The following is an 11,463-nucleotide window of genomic DNA, read 5'->3' on the forward strand; positions in this document are numbered from 1 at the left end:
AGTTACCTACGGCCCTGCTTTACACCCTCAGCCCCTGCGAATGTTGCATTTAGCAAAGCAGCGCAACTCAAGAGAACAACCTGGTGAGCTACAAATCCGAGGGCTCCTGAGTCACCACCTTACCTCAGACTCATCTGTAGATTCTTCAAGGGACCCAGTTTCCTACAAAGCACAGAAAAAGAAAATGGTCAGAAGAGATGATAAAAGAATAACAATCATTTGCAAGGGGAAAGAATCCTTGTGTTCCTATCACCACTCATCTGCCCTTTTTGGAAGAGAATCTAAAACTATACTTTAGAGGACCACATGCTCTGACTTTCACGTGTCTCCTGCAACTTCTCCACACCCTGGCAGGCAGATCCTGCTGCTCTCCCTCAAAGAGTTAACAGGTAAACAAATTACTCCAGGAACTTGTCATCTGAGGCCCTGGAAGACTCTCTCCCTTGTTAATAATGGAAACCCATCTGGCAAAGCAGCCTCACTAATCTCAGAAGGCAAGAGGAAACTGCCATCTCATGTTATCTACAAGCCAATTTTTATACTGAAAAGCTCTTGTGTTATTAATTATCATGCTATTAATCTGGTTGAGTTAAAATGATTGTCTTGCTAAAACAGCTTTTTAAAAAGAATCTCCTGCAGTGGTACCTATCAGACCCTGTGTAAACTAGCTGTATAATTTACATGCACTCTTTAAACCATTACCACTAAGACAAATTCCGCCATTTAACACAGTTTCCCTCTTGCTAGACAATGAATCTTGCTGCTCTGAAGGAAACAAAGCAAAAAGGGAAAAATTGACTTGATCCTGCTAATCTCTCACCTGTCCAGTGAAAGAGAGAATCTGCTGATGCCATGCATCCTCAAAGAGGTCAGCAAAATGAAGATTTACTTAACGTACTTATAGATATCAATAGCAATAAAAGGTTACAACTAATATGCTGACACTGAATGTAAGCACTTTACAACAATCCATGAGATAAACAAAGAACAAGAAAAAATGGGGCAAGGACATTTTAGATATAACTAATATATTTTCAAGAAAAAAAAGAACATTTTAAGGAAGATCAGACACCTATATTACCCAATACAAGTTGGATAGCAGGATAAATGTAAATCTGGTGTTTAAAATAATTTTAATTTCATTCATCAAAAATCAGCAAGAGCCTGACAGGTGGCAGGCACCCTCCAAAGTACAGCCTGGAGGACAACACAGTCCTTGCCCTCAAAGGCCATGCGTAAAATGGGGATATGTTCCTTGTAATTAAGAATTTTATTATACTTGTATCATTAACCACAATGAATATTAGAATCTCCTCTATATCTCAATGCAGCCTGTTTAGCTTAATGTCAATCCAAGTCTCATAAAGTTCGTATTCATTTGAAGCTACAATAATCCACAGTAACATTTTTGTTCTTAGCACTACATAAAAAAACCAATTATTCCACTACATGATAGCTGTCCAGAGAGTTAATGACATGTATCATGTTCTACCTTCTAAAATGTTTCTCCTCTGCAGTCACCATCACAGTTTCTGGTTTTAGTCCCCTTACTCTACTGATCCTTCTCTTGTGGACATAGTCCACTTTAACATTAACAGTCAGTATTCTGACTTCTTTACTGAACATCTATTATAAACTACTCATTATGTTCCATTCACCACCCGCAACATTATAAACTTTCCTAACACCACTGGGGTCGGAAGAGTGAGGCTTAGAGGTTAAGTTTAATGACTTCTAACATCCTTTCCATCTCTGTGAGTTGCTGAATATTATGTTATTAGCATCAGCAATACAAGGCTTTGATAACTATGCCAATAAAGTACACTTAGATTCTATCTCCTGTATGTACAATTCTAAAAAGACATTTGAGTACTCTTTTCAGAAAAATTACATTAAACCTAAGGAAATTTTTTTTTCCTCATATAGAATCCACTCAAGTATGCACATGAGGTAAATGGGTGAATACCCCATTTATGTTCTTCATTAAAACAAAAACATTTGGGCTAGGCACGGTGGCTCACGCCTGTAATCCCAGCATTTTGGGAGGCCGAGGTGGGTGGATCACCTGAGGTAAGGAGTTTGAGACCAGACTGGCCAACATGGTGAAACCTCATCTCTAGAAAAAATAAAAAGAATATTAGCTAGGTGTGGTGGCGTACACCTGTAGTCCCAGCTACTTGGGAGGACTACTTGACCCAGAAGACTCACTTGAACCCAGCAGGTCAAGGTTGCAGTGAGCTGTGATCGCATTACTGCATTCCGGCCTGAGCAACAGAGTGAGACCCTGTCTCAATTAAAACAATAGAACAAAAAATCTTAAGTGAAACAACTCAGAAACAGTCAAATACTCATGTTCTTACTTATAAGTAGAAGCTAAATAATGTGTACACTTGGACAAAGAGTAGGGAGTAGCCAACCATGGAGACTGGGAAGGGTAGATAATAAGAAAATTATTTAATGGATACAATATACATTATTCAGGTGATAGTGACACTAAAATCCCAGAGTTCACCACTATGCAATATATGTAACAAAATTGTACCTGTGCCCCTTAAATTTATATAAATTAAAAAAGAAAAAACATAAGTCTCCAACCAGCAATTTCAATCCAAAAACTCAAAATCAAATTACACTCTTTCTCCACACCAGAAAGCATGCAGTGCCAGAATTTGACACCTTGAGGCATGAAGATCTGAGATCCGAATCTTCAGGGAAAACTGGGCCCTGAGAGTAGCTTCTTTGGCTACGGAATTGATGGAGAACATTTACCCTAGGAAACTCTGAGACTTGCCCTCAGCACCACTACGAACATCTCACACAGACAGGTGACCTTAAAAAAAACTTGTTTCCACAATCCTACCAAAGCAATGCATGAGTGATGTCAAGAATTAGGCTGGTCTGTTATTTTTTAGCTTTGTTCATTCATCAAGCCCTCTAATTAACGTGCTAGAGATAGAAAGGCAAACAAGAAGACATAAAGTAAATGCCCTCAGTAAGAAATCCAAGAAGGCTGAACTTCGAGAATGGTAACAATTTGAGAATGAGTCAGTGGTTTTCAAACTTTTTTAAAGCTTCATACTCTCATTTAAAGAATCTAACTTCAAATCCTGAAGATATAAGTTATAAAATTATGCTGTTTTCAAAGTGAAATAAGCAAAACACAAAATGACAAATATTGCACAATTCCACTTACATAACACAGAAATAAAACCAAAGGCAGAGGGAGGATGTGGCGGGGAGTTATTGTTAAATGGGTACAGAGTTTCAGTTTGTGAGGACTAAAAGTTCGAGAGAGGCAGAGTGGTTGTCTTAGTACATTTGTGTTGCTCTAAAGGGATACCTAATTAAGGCTGGTTAATTTATAAAGAAAAGAGTGTTATTTGGCTCATGGTTCTGCAGTCTGTACCAGAAGCAGGGCACCAGCATCTGCTTCTGATGAGGGCCTCAGGCTGCTTCTACTCATGGCAGTAGGTTGAAGGGTAGCTGGCATATGCAGAGATCACATGGCAAGACAGGAAGCAAAAGAGGGCAATGGGGAGGTGCCAGGCTCTTTTTAACAACCATCTCTCGTGGGAACTCATAGAGAGAACTAACTGTCTCAATGATGGGACCAAGCCATCATGAGAGTTCTGCCCCCATGACTCAAACACCGCCCACCTCTAATACTGGGGGGACATGAGATTTTAGGTGGACAAACATCAAAACGACAGCAGTGGTGATGGTTGCACAACAATGTGAGTATATTTAATGTCACTGAATCATACACTTAAAAATGATTAAGGTGGGGGTGGCTCAAGCCTGTAATCCCAGCACTTGGGGAGGCTGAGGCAAGAGGGCTGCTTAAGGCCAGGGAATCTGAGACCAGCGTGGGCAACATAGAAAGATCCTGTCTCTACAAAAAAATGTTTTCAACTTTTTTAATGGTTAAAATGGTAATTTTATGCTATGAATATTTTACTACAATTTAAAAAAAAAAAGTGCTGTTCTGATCAAAGCAAAAGTGATAGGCTGGAAGATACCCAGTGATACAAATGTCTAGCTGGGCCAATTCTGGGTAACAGATTGACAGCTAAACTCAGAAACATTTCACTTTACCTTTCTTTTGCCAACCAATCCCTTAAGCCCAATCACCTACCCAAACAGCTTTACCTAATGATTTCTGTGCCTTGACATGTGGCCTAATATACTCATCACCTGCCATCAGGATTATCTTCCCAAAGCACAGACCAAATGGCCACTGCCCTCCTCAAACAACCCTCAGTAGTGCCCCAGCCTGAAGAATAGCTTTCAGATTCCCCAGCAAAGCAGTCAAAGTCCTTCTCAGTCTGGCCCCCAACAGACCCTTAGCCTCACTCCCCACTTTCTCCACAAACCTGAGACCCTCCAGCCACACTGGAGGACCCCTCGCCGAGACACTGCTTGTATCTCTATGCCACAAGTGGCAAATCAGTGGCCTGGGGTCTGGATATGGCCTACAGGTGTTTTGTTTGGCCTGGATGGTGTTTTTAAAAAAGCTTCCATATAAAAACCTGTACTTCTGACTGTATGTCTACATAGGATCCACAGTTCCACATAACACACACCCAGGACAGAATGCACTCCACCACCCCCACCACTCCCAGTTTCCAACACCAAGGCACTCCTGCTCATGTGCACCACCACCTGCCTGCCTGAGTTTGTGCTGCTTGCTCTTTACTTTCCTCATGTCATTCCCTCCATTTAGAAGGCCCCTGGCCCCATCCTGCACTCATCCTGATGGAATGCTCTACAGGCTCAGTGGACCTCTCGGGGATACCCCAGGGAGGGGTTGCCAGGCACTCAGCCTGAGGACCTTCACTCTCTCTTCAACATCTTGGTTTTTACGTTTCTTCCCATGCCCCTCAGTTAGCACCTAATATTAAATGCCTTGTCCTACTAGTTCTGATTATATATATGCTGTGGATAAACCCAAAGGCTTTGCCCTCTTTGTCTCCCAATATCCTACTGGAAAAACATGTTGCTGGTGATGATGATGAGATAAGCTGCCAATCTAGAACAATCTTCTTCCTCCTCCATATATTGCCTTTCCCTTATGAGCAATAACAAGCATATTTTCTCCAGATTCACATCTGAATTATTAGCTTATGAACTGTAGGACAGTTACAGAAAGGGAACTGCAGGAAAGTAGCATCAAACAAGGATGCAGCAATTCCAATAATTACTTAAGCTCCTAGAAGACTTCTCTAATATAGGCTTTTAACCAACCCCCACCCCTAATCCTCCCATCAGCACAGAACCCTATGACAGTGGCCTGGGAGAAGGCTTGGCCCAGCTGGCCTCAGAGGTCAGGAGTGGTGAAAAGGAAGACTGTCAGCCCAGGAGAGAGGATCCAGGACTTGCCTGGGTTGTGAAGTCCTCAGAACTGTAAGTGCCCACGTACTGTCGGGAAAGAAAAACAGAATTTGGGGGAGAAATGGTAGGCTGGGGCCTGAGGAAGGCCACTCCAAACTTTGCAGGAGGGCTCACCTGGCTCTGTGTTGCAGGAAAAAAACGAGCAGAGACCAAGCTCCAAGAAATCATCTATCTCCATCTATGCCTGGAGGTACATGTGAACACTCACTGAGGTACTGCCACCTTCTCTCTCTTTCCAACAAACTGTGTGCCCTAGCTGAGCATAATAAGGGAGTTCTGATATAGGCACTGTCTGATACAGGCAGAGGAAGGAGGAAATATTTTGTGTGGTACGTACGTGATATCTCTGTTGTCACAGAGCTTCAATTTCAAAAACCTCAAAGGAGTTGTGGCCAGTTTTAGATACTCAGGGACTACACTGGTGGAGTAGGAAAGATGAGGACTCAGGTTACCAAGCCCACTCCACCCACTGGGCTCAGCTACTGCACTCATGTTATTCTGCAAATGAAGAAAAACCTTGATGTCTGCCCCAGCGTGGAAAAAAGGACAAACCTGGCGACCCGATGATCCAGTCCCAAATCTGGCTTTGCATCAGAATCATCAAAACTCAGTTTGGGGAGTTAGCTAATACCCACTAATACAGTCCATCTTCACAGATGCTGATTCAGTAGGTTTAAAATAAGAGCCTGGAATCACAAGTGGTTTTTAACAACAACAAAAACAAAAAAAAACCATAAGGAGGCCCAGGCATCAAGAAGAAACAGAGGCAACAGGGGACTGCACAGCCATGAATGGGAAGTAGCATGAGACACAGAAGCCCCTGATCTGATGAGTGTCCTCTCTCCAAGGTGTTAATGTGGGTGTGGGGGAGGCTACTAATAATCAACTAGTGAACTGGCCTCTAGCCGACCAACTCAGGTGAAAATAAGTGGAAAAACTAATAAAGCAATCCACAAGTAAAGCAAAACTAATTTGTGACTGCATTTTAGTTACATGATGGGAGAGTGCACCCTCTAAAAATCTGTCTGATTCTATACTTTTAAAACTTCTTGTTTGGGTTTTATTTTTCCTTTAGTTAGTAGTAACGCTGCCTTTAAAATATCTATCTTAGCCAAACTGTAAGAAAAAGAATTGGGCGTACGTAAGCCCAGTCCAGGTTTCGATGATTAACCTCTGTCTTATTTATACGACCATTTCAACCTATCCAGTTTTACATAGTTTATACTCACAAAAGTTTTGACATACTTCATACTCACAAAAGTTTGAGAGAGTAAAATTCCCAGTTTACAGGCAAGAAAATTGAGGCACGCAAATTTGTATTGATTTGATTTTTATTGTAACATAATCACACAGGGATATACATGACAAATGTGACATCTAATAATCCATAAGTAATCTACAATAAGGACAGAAATCCCCTAATTTCTAAAATGCAGAAGGAGAATTCAAAGTAGAAACTCTCCTACGTGGTTAAGAAATAGATGGTCTAATCGTGGAAATACTTTAATGGACCAGGCAGGGTCCAGGCTGGTTGAGTAGGAAAGATCAAAGGATACCTGGGGAGCAGGCAAGAGTAAAGAAAGTATAGAATGTAATCCACATTATAGGAGAGATGTAATCCACATTACATCTGAATTAATAACTTACAAAAGGTTCAAGTAAGATAAAATAATTTCATGCAAATCCTACTAATTTACAATTTGACAATTTGAAATGCTATTTTCCCCTTAATAAATTCATTTAAACACTTTAGTAAACACTTAGTACCTAGAAAGCACTAGCCCTGTGGAAGATACAGACATGAGTAAGTTCTTGTTCTTATTCTTGAAGACTCAGCAATCTCTAGGAGAGATAAGACAAATACACAAGCAACCAGACTTCAAGCAGAATGTTATTCATAAGAAAGATATGGACAAATACTGTTGGGCATCTGTGATTATGAAGGTCAACTATAAATCGTTTTGGAGCTAAGTAAAACTGCTGGTTAGAAGATTTCCAGGCAGAATGCAGGGTATTCGTTTTTTCTGTAAACTATAAAATATATATGTAGTTACTTTTGACAACTACCTTTACCATATTAGGCAAATGCAAGGAATTCCCAAAGACTTATAAAAAAATTTTCATTCAGATCTAAAAAGTGTTTTCAGTTTTAGATCCTCTGAGCTGTTTTATATCACAATAACTCAGTGCAGATGTCACTATTTTGGTTCTTCTGAAAATGAAGGGGGAGGGGAGCAATCATGAGAGAAACACCACCACTCAGGAAAGATAATGTGGAGACGTTTAGTTTTGTGTTGCTAATTCTGGAGATCACTGGCATTCATGATACATGATACCAAGAAAAAAAATTATGTCAAGTTTTCTAAAAAGTTCAATAGAACAGTTTATTTTCTCCTTTTTTTTTTTTTTTTTCTTTTTGAGATGGAGTCTCCCTCTTGTCACCCAGGCTGAATGAAGTGCAATGGCACAATCTCGGCTCACTGCAACCTCTGCCTACTGGGTTCAAGTGATTCTCCTGCCTCAGCCTGCCGAGTAGCTGGGATTATAGGCGCCCACCACCACTGCCTGGCTAATTTTTTTGTATTTTTAGTAGCGACAGGGTTTCACCATGTTGGCCAGTCTGGTGTCCAACTCCTGACCTCAGGTGATCCACCCACCTTGGCTTCCCAAAGTGCTAGGATTACAGGCATGAGCCACCGCACCGCACCCAGCCCAGCCCAATTTTCTCCATTTTTATACACTTTTAGCTTTTAAAAAAATGATATAATAAAGCCCTACTACCGCCATCAGATTTCAATGGCTTCCTACTGTCAAATGCAAAAAAAAAAAAAAAAAAAAAACAGAGAAAAGCTTAACCATTTTTAATCTATAAAAGATAAGATTAGGTGCAATTACTAGCTTTCTTTAAAAAAAAAGAACTTAACAATTTGTAAATGTTTGTTTCTTTCGGCCATTTACAATAGACTGCTGGGGGGGATTTTTTGTTTTGTTTTGAAACAGGGTCTTGCTCTGTTGCCCAGGCTGGAGTGCAGTGACACAATCATGGCTCACTGCTACCTCGACTTCCTTGACTCAAGCAATCCTACCACCTCAGCCTCCCAAGTAGCTGGGACTACAGGCACACACTACCATGCCTCGCTAATTTTTGTAATATTTGTAGAGACAGGATTTTGCTATGTTGCCCAGGCTTGTCTTGAACTCCTGGGCTCAAACAATCGCCCCACTTCGGCCTCCCAGAGCGCTGGGATTACAGGGATGGGCCATTGTGCCTGGCCCACCACTGGTCTTTTTAAGAAAGATATTCACACCATCGGAGAGGAGAATGCCCATTCCAACTATATATTAGGCTGTTAAAGTATCAAAGGTGGAATGATGGCTTGAGGGAAAATCATTAAAATGAAAAGGGCTAATGCTACTTTATAAACTAAAAAATAACAATTTAGATTGAGGTTCCTACATATATTTTAAAAAGGTAGGATATTCTAATGAAAAGTCATGAGCTTTGGAGACAGAGGACTGGAGATTTATATTATAGATATAAGCCTGAGCACGTTACTCAAGTTGCCTGAATTTCAATTTGCTTATCAGTAAAAGTCAATCATTTAACACATTTTATTAAGTACCAAGCAATATTCTAGGTATTGGACATACAACAGTGAATAAATCCTTGTCATGATGTTCCAAGCTCTGTGGTGAGAGGTACACAGCAATATACAGGGGAAAAAAAACAACACATTTTAAAATACAGTATGTCAAACGGTGATGCACATTATAGAGAAAAATAATGCAGGAATGTTTCAAAGCATGGTGAGGGAAGGTCGCAATGGAAAAGAACACTTGGACAAAGACATGAAGGAAATGAGGAAGAAAGCCTGTAAACGTCAGTGTTCCTCAAAAAGAAACAGCATGAGCAAAGTCCCTGAGGTAGGACCTGCCTGGCTTTTTGAAGAATAAGAAAGCCAGTACAGTCGATGCAGAATCACAGAAGGGTAGTTGGAAAAACGAGGTCAAGAAAATGTGGCTAGAGGCAGCTGGGTCAAGGTCCTGTGGGGCAACCAGGCTACTGTATTGGCTGTGGCTTTTCCTCTGAATAAGATTAGAAGCCACTAGAAAGTCTGGAACATCAGAGGTGTTTCACCCATGTATGAGAATAAACATTTACCTCACAGAATTCTTTTAGAAGACCAAATGCCATATGGAAGGGTCTTAAAACTAGAAAATAATGTACAAATGTGAAACATTATTATATCCCTAACTTTGTATGCGTCATTTTTACATCCGACAACTTTGTGAAATTCTTCTTCGGCACTAAACAGTGGTAAATATTTCACAGGTTTTTTTCAAGGGAAGAAAAAACACTGGTTTTTCTAAGAGCAACTCTCTCCATTTTTATTATACTATATCTAAGAACATATGAAACTCAGTTTTTTGCTTTTAAATCAAACCATGAAACAAACATTTCAACATGAAATAGATGCATAATGTGAAAAACAATCTCGCCCTTATTCAAACGAGCAATGGCAGTCATGAAATGATACGTTCTTATTGAGCGTTTTCCTTTTAATTGCTAGAATGGAAATGTGAGGTTCTAGTGTTAGATAAGAGATTTTGTTATCTTGTTATCACAAGGACCAGCCAAACCAAATTTCATCCTAGTCAAATGTCTCAATTATTGGCATATGTAAAACATATACAGAGCAAATTTTCACTATGAAGTAAAAACAAATGAAGTATGTTGAAAATAGTAAAAATTATTGAACTAGGTAAATGTCTTACGACACTAAACAGCCCATCAAGTCACTGTTTAGAGACAATCACTGCTAACAGCCCTCGTAACTTGTGAGGAAAAACAGTATCCAACTGAAATAACACTGGAAAAGGAAACTCAGGTTATCTCCCCCCAAGTTCTAGCCTCTCTTTTGGTCTGCTTCACTTTTTTGTCTTTTTTATTTTACTTCGTCATTTCATAAAACGTGGGATTACCACCACCGCTATATGAAAATAATCCGTATTCCCATCACTAATTTTTACGCTAAACTCCAGTGCCACATTGCCAGTTGTTGACTGGATACTGCCAGCCACAAATAATCCCATTTAACTTTTACTGAGCCCAATAGTTCTAAGCACTCTAACTTTGTGTATAAACGCTCTCCATCTTAAACCACACTCTGAGGACGGTCCTATTATTATCCCCATCTTACACTAGAAAGTTAAATCAGTAGCTCAAAGTAACACATTGAGTAAGAAAAGGAACCAGCACTTGGACCCCAGGCATTTTTGCTCCAGAACCGATGCACTTAATCCCTGCTGCACCGCAACAGTGCTCCAGTTCTGTACCTAAATCCGATACAAAACAAAACTCATCGTCTACTCTCTCCTAGTTCTTACTGTCCTACTTCAAGTGGAAAGCAACGTTAAATTTCAGTCACCTGGCCTCTTTTCCGCCTCCCACAGGCAGTCAGTCCCTGGGGTAGCCTGGCCTTCCTTCATGCCAAAATTTCACTGGGCAAAGGGCACAGGGATGGGGCCCGAGGAAAGGCCGCATCCCGAAGGCGGGGGTGTGTCGGTGCGCTTTCCCCAGGTGCCCTCCCGGGGCTGGCATCCTCTCTGCTCTCCGAAAGCAACTTTCACCGTCCCATCCCGCCCTGCCGCGGGCCTGCGTTGCCCTCTTCCAGCAGCTCCGCACCTCCACCCACTCCACTCCACCCTCCCCAAACAGCCCACCCTAGTCTCCATATCCCTGAGTCCTCAACTACCACCTGCACCCTTTACCTGCTCCTCTGCTTCCGCCATGGCGCGACCGGAGAATCACATGACAGACCCGGAAATGAGAGGAAACCAGACCCTGGGCCCGGGGCCTTCTGGGAAATGTAGTTTTAGCTTCATCTGAGCCTGGAAATCTCTTCTAGGGGACGGACCTCTTGGGGCTCATTTCTGCTGCCAATTCTCCAAACTCAATGGAGTTCTGCTTTGAAGAATCTGAACATAACCATTGCTAATACTATAGCTTATTTTATTGTTGTTCTTGTTTCTGTAGTTATTCTAGTGTTTATTAAGGACTTAACTATATCA

At 41.0% G+C, this 11,463-nt stretch overlaps 1 protein-coding gene across 1 annotated transcript in view; it reads right to left on the reverse strand.

Moving 5' to 3' along the window:
- VPS41 (VPS41 subunit of HOPS complex) overlaps positions 1 to 11,237 on the reverse strand; it is a 186,927-nt gene extending 175,690 nt beyond the window's left edge. The window contains exons 1-2 of the mRNA XM_021935859.2: positions 11,164 to 11,237; positions 124 to 162 (exon numbers count right to left, since the gene is read on the reverse strand). Coding sequence (XP_021791551.2) covers positions 124 to 162; positions 11,164 to 11,184 — 60 coding nt within the window. The 5' untranslated portion in view covers positions 11,185 to 11,237. The remainder of the gene's footprint in view (positions 1 to 123; positions 163 to 11,163) is intronic.
- Between the last annotated feature and the right edge of the window lie 226 nt (positions 11,238 to 11,463).

Source organism: Papio anubis, chromosome 4, assembly GCF_008728515.1.
Source record: "Papio anubis isolate 15944 chromosome 4, Panubis1.0, whole genome shotgun sequence".
In the NCBI taxonomy this organism is placed as follows: Eukaryota; Metazoa; Chordata; class Mammalia; order Primates; family Cercopithecidae; genus Papio; species Papio anubis.